The sequence below is a fragment of the Jaculus jaculus genome, unplaced genomic scaffold (genome assembly GCF_020740685.1).
Source record: "Jaculus jaculus isolate mJacJac1 unplaced genomic scaffold, mJacJac1.mat.Y.cur u25, whole genome shotgun sequence".
NCBI classification, from domain to species: Eukaryota; Metazoa; Chordata; class Mammalia; order Rodentia; family Dipodidae; genus Jaculus; species Jaculus jaculus.
In genome coordinates, this window is record NW_025423515.1 from 1,780,246 (window position 1) to 1,796,471 (window position 16,226).

Below are 16,226 nucleotides of genomic sequence, written 5' to 3' on the forward strand. Positions count from 1 at the left end.
TTTGTCGTACAGCCTTGATGAAGTAGACTTTAGACATAGAGGCATTGTCGTACAGCCTTGATGAAGTAGACTTTAGACACAGAGGTGTTATTGTACAGCCTTGATGAAGTAGACTTCAGACATAGAGGCATTGTCGTACAGCCTTGATGAAGTAGACTTTAGACACAGAGGTGTTATCGTACCGCCTTGATGAAGTAGACTTTAGACATAGAGGCATTGTCGTACAGCCTTGATGAAGTAGACTTTAGACATAGAGGCTTTGTCGTACAGCCTTGATGAAGTAGACTTTAGACACAGAGGTGTTAGTGTACGGCCTTGATGAAGTAGACTTTAGACATAGAGGCTTTGTCGTATAGCCTTGATGAAGTAGACTTTACACACAGAGGTGTTATCGTACGGCCTTGATGAAGTAGACTTTAGACATAGAGGCTTTGTTGTACAGCCTTGATGAAGTAGACTTTAGACACAGAGGTGTTATCGTACGGCCTTGATGAAGTAGACTTTAGACATAGAGGCTTTGTCGTATAGCCTTGATGAAGTAGACTTTACACACAGAGGTGTTATCGTACGGCCTTGATGAAGTAGACTTTAGACATAGAGGCTTTGTCGTACAGCCTTGATGAAGTAGACTTTAGACACAGAGGTGTTATCGTACAGCCTTGATGAAGTAGACTTTAGACATAGAGGCATTGTCGTACAGCCTTGATGAAGTAGACTTTAGACACAGAGGTGTTATTGTACGGCCTTGGTGAAGTTGACTTTAGACATGTAGGCATTGTCGAGAAAGTTTTATTTTCTGTATATAAGCTTGTGTGACTGCCTGAATAAACTTGAGCCTTGATCAGTACTTTTCTTGGCTCCATTCTTTGTGTTCTTGTCTCAGATCAATTCCCACTCCCCTTTGGGTCTGTTCGACTCTCATGCTACAGTTCAGCACAAACAGCCCCTTGGACTACATCTTCCAATGTCTTGCCTGGCCTGGCCACTAGCATTTCCACTTTTCTAAGCAAGTCTGGGAAACCAAAGGGTTGGGAAGGTGTCCTTTAGGAGGATGTCACCCAATGAAGTCCATGTTTGCATGTAGTACACACTCATGGTCTCCTGTTCTGGAGATCAAGCTAATTGACAAAGGGTTAACCTCTGCACAGGCTGAAATGGGGTTCATGGAAGACTGTGCACCTTGGGTGGAGCTTCTTGAAGGCAGGAAACTCACAGCTTCTCCAAAGATTTCCTGATAAACATAAACAGCTCCTGATCTGATCTGATGTGAACTCGTGATCTGTCTTATGCTCAGAGTCCGCATGGCTTTGCTGCCTGAATCTAAACAAAAGCTGCAAGTACATCAGTTCCCGGGGCACTAGAGTATTTTCTCACATTATGTGTTCATTTCATGTTTATCCAAATGTACATATCCTGTAGCCTCTGGAGGGAAGCACCAGGGCATTTTGTCCCCGAGAGACAGCTGCTACCTGGACACCATTGGGTGGGTTTGACCTTAGATTACTTTTTGTTTTGTTATGCTTGTTTGTGTTTCAAGGTAAGGTGTTGCTGTAAGCCAGTCTGACGCAAAATTCACTACGTAGTCTCAGGTTGGTCTCAAACTCATTGTGGTTCTCCTACCTCTGCCTCCCAAGTGCTGGGATTCAAGGCTTGTGCCACCACACCAGGTTTAGATTTGTTTTCAATGCTTCTGTCACACACTAAACAAATGTTTCCTAATCCACTTATCCTCCTAGTCCCCAGTTAAGGGTCACTGTTGGGGACATCATGGCATGTTAGCCTAACCTGGTTACACATCCTATAGCAGCCGCTCCTGCTCTGGATGTCTTTCTCTATTACTTCCTTTTTTCTAGTGGGGGTTACATTGGTCCAGCCCAGCATCATGCTTTTCTAGGTTATCACATGACTGGTTTACGTGCTCCCAAGTTGTGACATGTTGTCAGAGTTATCAGTAAACCTTCCCATATCTCTCTAGATTTGAGTTCAGAGAGGGAAAAGGGAAGAGGACCCTGGCTCCCAGACAGGAGCAGCATGAAGAGGGATCCGTTCTGCAGGAGGACCCTGGGGAGGGGTCAGCGTGGAGGGTTCTTGGTCAGTTAGAGGAACTCTGGGAGAGGAGAAAGCTGGTCTGGGTGATTAGAAATCGTGTCTTCTTTTTAGGAGTGTTGGGGAGCTGGTCACCTTTTCCTTCAGAAGGGGATCAGGCCACTGCCAGGGGAAGGAGCCTTGCCTCTAGGATTTCTGTAACCTGGTTTTGTCCCCAAGATAGACGAACAGCAGAACATGTGGACCTCTCCCCACTCCTCACTTACAAAAGGATGTAACTAAAACATGGTGTCACAGTGTAAATTTCCATCTTGGAGCCATAACATGGTGTCACCCAGAGGATATTTGGACCATGATTCAGTGCAACAGAAAATGAATCCCAGGGCTGGAGAGATGGCTTAGCAGTTAAGGCTCTTGCGTGAGAAGGCTAAGGACCAAGGTTTGATTCTCCAAGTCCCACATTAGCCAGATGTACATCATGGCGCACACATCTGGAGTTCATATGCAGTAGCTAGAGGCCCTGTTGTACCCATTCTCTCTCCCTCTCTCCCTAATAAGTAAAGAAACAATTAAAAAAAAAAAAAACAGAATCCCAGCTGGGCTTTGTGATGCATGTCTTTAATCCTAGCACTCAGAAGGCAGAGGTAGGAGGATCAATGTGAGTTGGAGATCAACCTGAGACTACTTAATGAATTCCAAGACAGTCTGGAAGTGAGAGCCTACATCAAAAACATAAAGAAAAATAAAATAAAATAAAATAAAGCAAAAAAAGAGAGAAAAGTGAGGATTTTCTTGTTTTTTCCCCCCTCAAATATTTTATATACTTATAAAAGAGAGATCTGGGCATGGTGGAACATGACTTTAATCCCAGCACTTAAGAGGCAGAGGTAGGAGGACTGCTATGAGTTCAAGGCCACCCTGAGACTACAGAGTGAATTTCAGGTCTCTGTGGGCCACAGTAATAGCCTACCTCAAAAAGAGAGAGAGAGTATTTGCACACTAGATCCTCTTACCACTAGCAGTAAGCTACAGATGCAGAAGCCAACTGGTGAGTTTTGTTTAATATAAATATGAATAAATTCCAAAATTTAGTCAGATGTGGTGATGCATGCCTTTAATCCCAGCACTCAGGAGGCAGAGGTAGGAGGATCACCTGCGTTTGAGGCCAACCTGAGACTACATAGTGAATGTCAGGTCAGCCTGAGCTAGAGTGAGATCCTACCTCAAAAGAATAAAAATGAACAAATAAACAAAAGACGGTATGGACTGGACTTCACCAGGTCAGACATGGAGCATATGCAGCTTGTCTTTGGAATGCCCACCTCATGCAAGTAGATTTTCTAGACTGATGTCCCATGGTCTTGGCATTTCTAACAACCGAGGACTCCCATTCGTCTAACAATTTGCTGATCCTGCTTCATGGAGATGGCCTTTCCAGGTGTCTGTGGAAGGGTTGGGACCTTTTGTACAAGCTTGCTCTGTGACAGTCTGGAACTTCGTGTGAGCCTCTGTGACCATGTGTGACTCACTGAGGTCCTGCAAATCCAGAGCTACATGTATGTTGCTGTCACATTCTGGTACCAGGGATGGAAGAGATGGCTCAGCAGTTAAAGGCACTGGATTGCAAAGCCTGATGACCTGAGTTTGATTCCCGAGTACCCATGGAAAGCCAGATGAACAAGGTGGCACATGGGTCTGGAGTTTGTTTGTAGTGGCCAGGTGCCCTACCCTGCCCGTTTCCCTACAATCTCCTCTCTCTGCTTGCATAAACATAACAAATAAAATATTTATTAAAAACAGGGAACCAAATCTGGACTTGGTGGCCCACATCTTTAGTCCCAGCACATGGAAGGCAGTGGTAGGAGGGTTAATAGTGAATTCCAGCTCAGTCTGGGCTACAGCCAGACACTACCTCAAAATCAAAAACAAACTCTGGTGGTGTTTCATGACTTATCCTCATGCCCTTGGTACCTCAGCTCTTGTGCTGTCTGTATGCATTGGTAGCTGGAGCTGGGTAAACACATCTCAGTACTATGGTTTCCTGTAAGAAACATTTTCTAAAGGATTAAAAATATTATTTAATTTATTTGAGAGAGGAGAGAGTGGGTGTTTTAGGGCCTTCCCCTGCTACAAATGAATTCTGGATGCATGCACCAGCTTTGTAGCTTATATGTAAAGTGGGGAATTGAACCAGGGTCCTTTGTCTTTGCAGGCAAGCGCTTTAGGTGCTGAGTCATCTCTGCAGCCCTTTTACAGCATTTTGAGTTGAAACTGCCTCCTCTCTTTCAGATTAATTTGTATTTTCCCAAGTTGGAGCATTTCACATATGGAGTCTTCCTGTCAGCAAGGCCTTTGTTTTTGTCACAGTGCCTAGCAAGTTGTCTCTCTGTTACTTGTTAAATGATTAACAAATGATTCCAGTATTGAGAATTTGTTGAGTTTTTAAATTTCAAAATTAAAATAGCTCCAAAGATGTATGGATGGAGATATATATAAACGTTTATTCTTGGTTTTCTAAAGTAAGGTGTCACTCTAGCCTAGTCTGGCCAAGAATTCACTATATAGTCTCAGGCTGGCCTTGAACTCAGGGCAATCCTCCTACCTCTGCCTCCTAAGTGCTGGGATTAAAGGCATGCACTACCACACCCTGCCAAAGATAACACTTCTTACTTAAACCTGAGACGCTTTTGCATGTAATTATGTAAATTGCTTCTGATGTTTTCTTTTTTAATGGTTTCTGAGGTGGGTATATAAGCACCATGATGACTCATGCATAACAATCTTCTTTTAATTTGGAAATGCTGTGTACTCACCTGCATGACCAGACACATTGACAATGAAGATAAATCTATCACAAATGAGTCCATCATTAGTAACTGAGAAATTTTCAATGAAACCTGATAAGGCAGCAACCACCAGTGTGATGGGAAACAATGAGGTCACACTGGCGGAGCCATGTTGCGGAACAAGTGAAATATATCTGAGGATGATGGCAGGCCAGATATTAAAGCCATTTTGACATTAGCAGATTAGTTTAATAGTTCCTCATAAATGTCCACATGCCCTGAATCCTCTAAAATTCTTACTTGCACATTGACCCTAAAACAATAAAAAAAGGGGGGGGCTGGAAAGATTGTTTAGTGGTTAATGCGTTTGCCTGTGAATCCAAAGGAGCTAAGTTCAATTCTCCAGGACCCATGTAAGCCAGATACACAAGGGGGCGCATGTGTCTGGAGTTTGTTTGCAGGGACTGGCATGCCCATTCTCTCTCTCCCTCTCTCTGTCTCTGCCTCTCTCTCTCTCAAATAAATAAATAATGTTTTTTTTTTCTAAAAAAATACAATAAATTCACATGCCCGAGCAGCAGAGTCACTGAGAAATCAAGCTGTTACTGAGCAGAAAATCTTCTCCCTGTATCTCAGCAAACTGGAAGCTGGAAACAGCTGCACTGTATGCAGTCTTCTGGGAGACAGAAGTCATCAGAGGTGAAAACAGGGGACACTAAAAACCTGAAGTTTGGCCAGACAGGCCAAATGACCTAATGAATGCAATCGTAGCAGGTCTGCTCTGGAGGAAACCAACTGCTCTCTAATTGGATGGAAGGCCCACTCTATGGGAGGGAATACATGCCTGGTACTGAAAAACTAATCAAAAGCATGTGACAGGGGAGGTCATGAGCCCTAGGGGTATAAAGCCTGCTCCTGTCTGGATAAATGCATATATTACTCTCACTAAATTGCCCTGAAAGCACTACAGTTAATGTTCATACTCATATATTGATGCTACTCTCACTTCTGGTTAGAGAAGCTTCTCTTCTCAGATGGTGATGACCATTGGGTTGACCCAAAGGCAACATATTGCTGAGAAGAAAAGACGGAGAAGTGACCAGCACTGAAACATCTCACACACTCCAAGGCTCAGGGTCCATAGGAAGAGGTGGCAGAAAGAATGTAAGAGCCAAAGGAAGGGTACCACTCCTTACATACAACTGTCCGGACAGAACTTGGCCTTGTTATCCAAGACCTTGAATGCCTTGCAATACCCACACAAGACCCTCATAAAGGGAGAAAAAGATGAAGACATCAAATTAAAAGAGACTAATAGAGAGAGGGAGGGGATATGACTGAGAACAGAGTTATGAAGGGGGAAGTGGCAGAGGGGAGGGAAATACCATAGTATGTTGTCTGTAAGTACAGAAGTTGTCAATAATACAGAGAGAGAGAGAGAGAGAGAGAGAGAGAGAGAGAGAGAGAGAGAGAGACTATAAAGGAAAACAAAAACAAAAACAAAAACAAAAACAATGAAAATGACCAGGCATGAGTGGCGTCACTGGAGAGGCAGAGGTAAGCAGACTGCCATGAGTTTGAGGCCAGCCTGAGACTACAGAGTAAATTCTGGGCCAGCCTGGGCTAGAGTGTGACTCTACTTTGAAAAGGAAATATGTGTAACTGCACAGGAAAATAAGTATCCCAGGTTGATTAAAGAAATTTGAGTAAATAGCAACAGTGATCAGCAGGTAGACTGGGTCACAGGAATTCATGCTCACTTCTTTCAAATGTGTTGTATAAACAGCAATTGTTCAAAAAATAGTGGTGCCTTATAGATAATGCGTCTGCTGACAATTATTTTGTAAAGTGGAGCTTAGGAGATGGGTTCGATTTCTCAGTGCCCACGAAATCCAGATGCACTAGGTGGTGCATGTGTTTGCAGTGGCTAGAAGCCCTGGTGCATGTATTTTCTCCCTCCATCACTCTCTCTCTCTCCTTCAAAAATATAAAAAAATAAAAAATTATTCTGTAAAGAGGAAAGCAGAGTTAGAAGCATAGACTGTGGAGAAATAAGCGCGGTGAAGTGAGAGTCCCCGCAAGCAATCAAAGATGCGTTAATGCACCTTGTTTGCTCCTTATGTTTGATAAAGTAACATGCCTTTGGAGAAATTGTCTGAGGACGTCCTGTTGCAGCCAAGTTTTAGTAAAAAGTCACAGAACACAACAAACAGAAACCACATTGGGACTCCACATACTTGGGCTGCAAGACCACTGAGAAATCCTGCTGGATCTGAGCTGATAGCCTCCTCCATGTAGACCAGCTGACATAAAGCTGGAAGAAGCCATTCTGCATGCAGTTCAATGTGAGAAAGAGATACCACCAGTGAACATACTCAGCAGTGGACACTGCAAGCCTTATGTTTGGCCAGCCATGCCAAATGAGCCAACGGGTGCAATAGTGGCACATCTGTCATGGTGGAAACCAACTGCCTTCCAATTGGACTCCATGGGAGGGAATACATCCCTGATACTGAAAACTTAAAACAGGGGTAGTCATGAGCCCTAGGGGTGCAATGTTTGCTGTTGTCTGGCTAAATGTATATACTATGCTCACCAAACTACTGAGTAAGCACTTCTCTTAACGTTCATACCCTTATATTAATGCTACTCTCACTTTGGGTAGAGAATCTTCTCTTTTCAGATGGCAGTGACCTTGGGATGACTCAGAAGGTATCATGGTGATGGAAAGAAATGACCGCAGTGCTCAGTACTGCAATATCTCTATCACACCTTCCACGGCTCAGGGTCTAATGTGGAAGAGGTGGCGGAAAGAATGTAAGAGCCAAAGGAAGGGCAGGACTCCATACAACATGCTCCCTCCAGACACTAAATGTCCTGGATATCCATGGCCTCACAGTGCCTGACACTACCTGCAAGAGGAAAAGATCATGACATCAAAAGTAAAAGAGAGGCCTGGAGAGATGGCTTAGTGGTTAAGCGCTTGCCTGTGAAGCCTAAGGACCCTGGTTCGAGGCTCGGTTCCCCAGGTCCCACGTTAGCCAGATGCACAAGGGGGCGCACGCGTCTGGAGTTCATTTGCAGAGGCTGGAAGCCCTGGCGCGCCCGTTCTCTCTCTCTCCCTGTATCTGTCTTTCTCTCTGTGTCTGTAGCTCTCAAATAAAAAAAAAAAAAAAGTAAAAGAGAGGCTGATTGAGATGGGGAGGGAGTATGATGGAGAATGGAGTTTCAAAGGGGTAAGTGTGGGGAGGGAGTTTATTACCACCGGGTATTTTTTATAATCATGGAAGTTGTTAATGAAAAAATAATTAATAAGCAAAATAAAATAAATAAGTAAATAAAATCCAGTATGGTTGGAGCGATGGCTTAGCAGTTAAAGGGCTTGTCTGCAAAGCCTAAGGACCCAGATTAGATTTGACTCCCCAGAATCCACATAAGCCACATGCACATAGTGGTGCATTCATCTGGAGTTTGCTTGCAGTGGCTAGAGGCTCTGGAGCACCCGTTATCCCTGACTTTCTCTCTCTCTCTCCCCCCTTCTCTCTCTTTCTAATAAATAAAGTAAAAAAATGTATATATAAAACAAGAAACCACATTGGGGGTGTTACCCATTTCTGATGACTGTTTTCAGGGTCAACATTTTGCTTGTTTTCCCATAGGAAAACTGGAATTCAGGTTTTCCAGTATCTTTTGATCCTACAGATAAAAAGCATGTTCCTCATGGTACGCACTGTCATATTATCATACATAAATACGCAAATATTTCCATTGGAACCAGTTATGATAACTTACTTTATAATCTCAGCCTCTGGGAAGGTGTGGCACAAAGATGTTCATGACTTTCAGGTCAGCCTAGGCTACCGTGAAATCACATTTCAACAACAACAACAACACAATGTTTCTTTGGCTAGAGAGTTGGGTTCGTGATTAAGACACTTTCCTTCCAAACATAAGGACACATGTTCAGTTCCCCAGTACCCATGTAGGCTAGAGGCACAAGGTGGCACATGTGTCTGGAATTGGTTTGTAGTGGCTAGAGGCCCTGGCACAACCATTCTGTCTCTATCTATCTGCCCCCTGCAATGAAGAAATAAAATATTTTTTAAAACTTAAAACAATAAAATTAGATAAAATTGCCTGATATTCTCACACAAAACGCACTGCTTTAATGGTACACATTGCTTGAAGAATGTGAGGGGAAAGGTGTTCTTGATGATGGCTCACATCTATGACACAAGCACTTGGGCACTTTGAAGAAAGAGGACTGTCATGAGTTCAAGGCCAGCCTGGACTGCACAGTGAGATCCAGGTCAGTCCAGACTAGAGTGAAATTCTACCTCAAAGAGAATAAAAAAGATTAGACTTTTTTGTTATTGTTGTTCACAATAAACACGTATACAGAGATAGTGAAGAGATTGTCATTGCTTGTGCTGTAAAATTTCAAAGAATGACTTCTCACTCCCTTGTTATTGCATAGACTGACAATACTATCCATCAATTAATAATTTCAGTGTAAATTCCTGTAAAGTGGTTAGAAACAGGAAACCTTGGGGTGAGAGAGATGGCTCAACAGTTAAGGCGCATGATGGCAAAGCCTAATGACTGGAGTTCAATTCCCCGGTACCCAATTAAAGCCAAATAGACAAAGTGGCGCATGTCTCCCAAGACCATTTTCAGCACCTGGAGGCTCTGGTACACACATATTCTCTGTCTCTCTGTTTCTCCCTCTCTCTTGGCCTCCCTCTCTCTCTCTCTCTCTCTCTCTATCTTTCTGTTTGCAGAGCTATTACTATTTATAACTTATTATATAAGTTTATGTTTGTAAATAAAATATTTTTAAGAATTAACTCAATATCAAAGTATAGAGAGCCATTATTATATGTATGAACAAAACTAAGAAACAATTAGAAGAATATATAGCATACAAATATGTCCACTTAGACCCCAAATAATGGAGGAAAAGAAAGGAAAGAGAGAAGCTGGGCATGGTGATGCACTCCTTCAATCCCAGAGGCAGAGGTAAGAGTATTGTCTTGAGCTTAAAGCTGGACTGAGACTACATAGTGAATTCCAGGTCAGCCTTAGCTAGAGAAAGACCCTACCTCAAAAATAAAAATAAATAAATAAAAAGAAAACAGGACAGGGAGAGAACTTTAGATATTTGATATTTTTCAGGAATATTGTTGATGTAATAAAAAGAAAAATGATATAACTATAGAAGATATTTGAACACCTACATTGGGAAAGGGACATGTATTCAGAATGTATAAAGAATTTTAACAATGAGAAAATTAACACACCAATCCTAGTGGGTAAGTGATGGAACAGTTGTTTGTAGAAGAAAATGAAATTATAGCAGATGAGCACATAACAATGTGTTGGTTACCTCATTCATAAATTGCACCATAAGACAGAACTGGCCAACCACAGCATACTTACAACAATCCTCATGAGCAGTGATTTGGAGCTTGTGGAATTATCACACAAAGTGGACTGAAATATAAAATAATACTCTTTTCCTCCTCAGGTCTAAACATAACTTCCAAGGCAAGAGACACAATAACAGAGTCAGGGAGACGTGAATGAATGTAACCGTTGCAATTGGTTTGAAAAGAGCAAGAACTACAAAAAACCTTCCCATCATTATTTAATTTGATCAAAAGGTGAGCTATGGGTCAGGAGAGATGACAGTTAAGGCGCTTGCCTACAAAGGCAAAGGACCCAGGTTCCTTTGCTCAGTACCCACATAAATCAAATGCACAAGGCTTAGCAGTTAAGGTGCTTGCTTGAAAGGCCAAAGGCATTTAAGGCAGATAAGGCAAAATGCACAAGGTGGCATATGCATGTGGAATTCCTTTGCAGTGCCCAGAGAACCTGGCATGCCAATTCTCTTTCTATCTGGCTCTTTCTCTCTTAAATAAATAATAAATAAATAAACAAGCTAATTAAATCTGTAATATCTCTATCACACCTTCCAAGGCTCAGGGTCATTGTCTCTGAGCATCCCTCTGTCCTCTCCTGTTCTCCATGGGATGGTCGTTTGTCAGGAGAGAGTTTCCATCAGGGTCTCTGAATCCATGTCACTGTGGGGGAAAGACAAAGAAAATGTCAAATCCAGGCAATTTGAGACATAGGCTGATTGCAACCATAGAAAATAATACATGCACAGTCCTATCTTAAATATTATTATTTATTTATTTTTAGTTTTTCACAAGGTAGGGTCTTACTGTAGCTCAGGGTGACCTGGAATTCCCTATGTAGTCTCAGGGTGGTCTTGCATTCACAGCGATCCTCCTACCTCTGCCTCTGTTCTGCTCAGATTAAAGGTCTGCGACACTACAACCGGCCCTATCTAGAATTTTGAAATTATCGTTTTTTGAATGTTCTATAAAACTAATATACGTAAGTCTATTTTGCAAGAAGTCCCTCTAACCATTGGGGCACCTGCACAGACAATTCCTACAAGTCTATTTCGGGAAAGAAGAACAAGGTGTGGTGGTAAGACCTCCCCCCTCGACGTTTCCAGGCCGCGGGTCTGGAGGACAGGGGGACAGTCCCGGGTCGGGACGGGAGGGTCCGCGGTGGGGAAGCGCAGCCTGGGGATTCCGCGTCTCCTGGACTTTCTCTTCTGCAGCCGCCAACCCGCTCAACAACTTCTGCCGGATACTGATGACGCGGACGCGGACGCTCGCTCCTATTGGCCAGCGGCTTTCAGGAGCGGCCAATCCATGCACGGCCCTACCCGGAGTTAAAAGGGAGGAAAGGCGGACGCGCGGGGACGCAGACCGTCCCCAGTCGGGGCTGAGCGCGATGTCGCCCCACACACTGCTTCTGCTGCTCGCGGCCGCCTCGGGACTGAGCCAGACCTGGGCGGGTGAGTGAGGGGCGGACGGGGAGGCGGACACGGGCAGGCCCGGGGACGCGGCGCGTCGGCCCTCGCGCAGACCCGCCCTGGGGGTCCCCGCCGGGCGGCCTCGCCCCTCCCGTCCGGCCCCTGGCCGGGGTCCGCGGGGTCTCAGCGCCCGTCTCTCCAGGCGCCCACTCGCTGCTCTACTTCGACACCGCCGTGTCCCGGCCCGGCGGCGGGGAGCCGCGGTTCATCTCCGTCGGCTACGTGGACGACACGCAGTTCGTGCGCTTCGACAGCGACGCGGGGACGCGGAGGATGGAGCCGCGGGCGCCGTGGATGCGGCAGTTGGGGGCCGACTACTGGGACCGGGAGACGAGGAACACCCAGAGCAATGAGCAGACTTTGCGGGTGAGCCTGCGGACCCTGCTGGGATACTACAACCAGAGCGACGGCGGTGAGCGGCCCGGGCCGAGGGTCCGCGGGGCGATCGGGACCGCGGGGCGAGGCGGGGTTTCACCTTCGCTTCACGGGGAGACCCGGGGTGGAGGGCGAGGGGCGGGCCGGAGCGGGCGGGGCTGACGGCCGGGGCGGGTCAGGCTCTCACACCATCCAGAGCATGTACGGCTGTTCTGTGGGTCCTGATGGACGCCTGCTCCGCGGGTACGTTCGATACGCCTATGATGGCCGCGATTACATCTCCCTGAACGAGGACCTGCGCTCCTGGACCGCGGCCGACACGACGGCTCAGATCACCCTGCGCAAGTGGGAGCAGTCTAAGGAGGCAGAGCGCCGGAGGGGCTACCTGGAGGGCAGGTGCGTGGAGTGGCTCCACAGATACCTGCAGTACGGGAACGAGACTCTGCTACGCACAGGTGAGAGGAACGATGGGGCTGCTCCTCCTTTTGGCCTGACATGCTGAGCTGCCTGTCTGCAATCAGGAGGCAAGGGTGGTCCAGGGCGTCCTGATCCTCGTCTGAGTGACTCTGGAGGATCACCCTGCTCTCAGGATACTCCAGGGTCTGTCGGGGTGGAAGATCTCTGAAATCACCAACCAGGAGTCCCCTTCCAGGCACCCACTGGGGGCCAGGGCCCCTGTCAGACGGGGTCTCTGTCCACCACCAGCATGTCTGCGTGTCTGCCCACAGTGATGCTATCCCTTCTCCACTCCCTTTTCCTGAGGGGAGAGTTGGAATATCCCACCCTGACCTGTCTCTTGAACTTTCCACACAGCGTCATTATCCCTCTTTCCATGTTCTGTCCCCTCCCCAGCCCTGTTCATTTCTCCAGTCCTTTCCCAGAACTGTCCTACAAGTACTGCTGGGGTTCTTCAGATGAATGGAAAATGTTTAAATTTTCCACCTCTTTCCCCCAGATCCCCCAAAGTCACAGGTGACTCACCACCCCAGACCTGAAGGGGGTGTCACCCTGAGGTGCTGGGCCCGGTACTTCTACCCTAAGGAGATCACCCTGACCTGGGAGCGGGAGGGAGAGGACCTGACCCAGGACATGGAGCTTGTGGAGACCAGACCTTCAGGGGATGGAAGCTTCCAGAAGTGGGCTGCTGTGGTGGTGCCTTCTGGAGAGGAGCAGAAATACACATGCCACGTGCAACATGAAGGGCTGCCTGAGCCACTCACCTTAAGATGGGGTGAGGATGGGGCTGGGAAGGGGGGGGGACAGGAACCCTGGGGAAGGGAGCGGGGTCAGGGCTGAGAGTTGGGAGTGAGGGTCCTCATCCTCCGTTGTCTTCCCAGAACCACCTCAGTCCCCCATCCTCATCATAGCAGTGGTCACTGTCCTTGTGGTTCTCTTGGTCACTGGAGCTGCGGTTATTGTGAGGAGGAGGAGGAAATCAGGTAGGCCGGGTCAGGCTCCCAGTCTTCTCTTTGAGCCCATTTGCAAGTGTGCCCTGGGTCCCTGAGGGGAAGCACTGTCCACTCACACGTGCTCAGCCTGGTCCAGGGAGCTGTCGCTCTAAAGAACATGGAAAATGAAGGACAGGTTTATCACCCTGACGAGTGGGGGCGTGGGATCTTCTTTCCAGAGGTCATGGAGCACACTTCGTGACCCTTCCTGGGTCTGTCCTCAGTGTCATATCACATTTCTGGGGCACACGACGTCACTGTTTCTCACAGCATTTCCTCTCACATGTAGAAAAGGAGGAAACTATGCTCAGGGTCCGAGTAAGTGTGGCGAGTGGGGTGTCCCCTGTGGAAGGGTGCCCACAGAACACGTAGGGAGGTCATACGCCCCACAATTCTCTTCCAGCCTCCTCTTCTCGGGGCTCTCAAAGTGTCTTGGTATTTCTTCTCCCCCAGACAGGGACAGTGCCAAGAGCTCTGACGTGTCTCTCACAGCTTGAAAAGGTGACGCCCCAAGGGCCGGAATTGGAAAGAGGCAGAAGGGACAGAACTGTGTCACAGGGACTCTCGGAGTCTGGACCTGTGAAGGAGAGGTGGGTTGTGGGGGTGTCGCCTTCATGCAGCTGTACTGAGAATGTTCCTGACTCTTGTTCTCTATGTCACACAGCTGCCTTGTGGGACTGAAGGGCAGAAGAAGGTTCACATCTCTTACTGTGACTCAGAAACCAAATCTTCTTTCACCAATGGTTTTGAACTTGTCTGTGTTGCCAGCGTGTCCACATCCACCTCCTGTCCCCAGGACCACTGCGGAGATGAGGTCACCCCCACAGTCAGATGCTTTCTTTGCCCTGTCCTGTGTGTCCATCCAAAACCCCTCTCTTGCAGCACAGTGCATTTCACTTCCCTGCTGGACATAAGAATCTAATTTTGATTCAAAATCTTAACGTAGGACATTGGTGGGTCAATTAAGAGATATGTTGTTCTAAATTTGATGGAGGAAATAAAGGGTTGCCTTGAGGACCTTCCAGAATCTGTGTTCATTGTATTGAGTGAAGCAGGTGGATCTCACCCCACCCCACAGAGCTGATTGACAGGAGCTCGTCCCCGCCCCACAGAGCTGATTGACAGGAGCTCGTCCCCGCCCCACAGAGCTGATTGACAGGATCTCACCCCGCCCCACAGAGCTGATTGACAGGAGCTCGTTCCCGCCCCACAGAGATGATTTACAGGATCTCACCCCGCCCCACAGAGCTGATTGACAGGATCTGGGCCACCCTGCTTTCTTTCTCCTCCCAGCCTTTCACTGTCACCTGTGCCTAGGTCACTCCCATTGGAGGGAGGCCTGTTCTCCACCATGGCAGGAGCTGGGCGCACCCTGGGACCCGCTCACTCGCGGTGGTTGACATCTCCTGGGCCTCCGAGGCTGGCCCCAGTAGAGCCACGGAGGTGGCGGCTGCTGGACTCACAGGCGTGGCCGCAGGCGCTAGGCGGAAGGACCTTGGCAGCACTGCCGCGGCTGCTGTGGGCCCTTGAGGTCCCTATTTTACCCCCGCGGCCTGACACCTGCTGCCTGAGGTCTCTCCTCCCCTAAGGTCTCTCCTCCACCTGAGTTCTCTCCTCCCCTGAGGTCTCTCCTCCCCTGAGGTCTCTCCTCCCCTGAGGTCTCTCCTCCCCTGAGTTCTCTCCTCCCCTGAGGTCTCTCCTCCCCTGAGGTCTCTCCACCATCTCAAGTTTCTCCTCCCCCTGAGGGCTCTCTGTGCTTGGCCTCCACCACCTCCTCCCACCCCGTGCCCCCTCAGCCAGGCTCCCTGCACCCCCAGCTGTACTCCAAGGGCCCTCCCAGCTGCAACTCAGGATCCCTAAGGACTGGACTCCATCGTGTGGACTCCAAGGGGCTTTCCCAGCATGACCACGACCACAGCACGTTCCAGCACCGTGCTGACGAGTTCTCCAGTGGAAGAAGACGCCATAGGATCCTGTGACCAGGACCTCACAGGATGCTGCTCTACAACAACCCGGCCCCTCACATGATTGACAGATCCAGCTGACTGACAGCGCTCAGGGTGATGACGCCCCTCCCACCGAGTACTGATTGTGCTCAGGGGTGCCAGCACCCCACCCACCAAGTACCAAGTAGACAGCATTCAGGTTCGAGATGTCCCGCCCACTGGGTACCTGAGTGCCTGATTGAAAGGTTTAGACTGTTGATGCTCTGACCACCAAGTACCTGATTTAGAACTGTCAATGCCCCACCCACCTAGTAACCTGATTGACAGCAATGAAGATGCAGATGCCCTGCTCACGAGGTACCTGATTGGCAGCACTCAGGGTGCCAGCACCCTGTCCACATGATTGACGGCGCTCAGGTTGCTGTCACCCTGCCCCCTTTGAATTGAATGACTGCAGCAGGACGCTTACTCCCTTTCCACTGTGTCCCTGACTGACAGCACTCATGATGCTGATGGCCCTCCCATCGAGTACCTGATTGACAGCACTCAGGAGTGCCAACAGCTCGCCCACCATGTGCCAGATTGACAACACTCTGGGTCCAGACACCATGACCACCAAGTACTGATGGACAGCAATCAGAAGTGTTGACACCCTGCCCAGAGTCCCTGATTGACTGCGCTCAGGGTGCCAATGCACCACCCACAGAATACCTCTCAACAGGTCACAGGACAC

The 16,226-nt window shown here is 47.8% G+C and overlaps 1 protein-coding gene and 1 pseudogene across 2 annotated transcripts; both read left to right on the top strand.

Annotated features, from left to right (window-relative positions):
- LOC101601995 overlaps nt 1-11,584 on the top strand; it is a 61,851-nt pseudogene extending 50,267 nt beyond the window's left edge.
- Nucleotides 11,585-11,639: 55 nt separating this feature from the next.
- On the top strand, nt 11,640-14,571 carry LOC123457527 (saoe class I histocompatibility antigen, A alpha chain-like). Of its 2 annotated transcripts, none has more exons than XM_045141408.1 (7): nt 11,640-11,706; nt 11,867-12,136; nt 12,279-12,554; nt 13,055-13,330; nt 13,437-13,538; nt 14,001-14,048; nt 14,212-14,571. In XM_045141408.1, exons 1-6 carry the CDS (start codon nt 11,643-11,645, stop codon nt 14,042-14,044), a joined length of 1,032 nt encoding a protein of 343 aa, XP_044997343.1. In that variant the 5' UTR covers nt 11,640-11,642; the 3' UTR covers nt 14,045-14,048; nt 14,212-14,571. The 2 variants fall into 2 exon arrangements, 1 of the variants encoding a protein (XP_044997343.1); XR_006635025.1 differs by having other exon boundaries at nt 11,643-11,706; nt 14,001-14,137.
- Nucleotides 14,572-16,226: the final 1,655 nt, after the last annotated feature.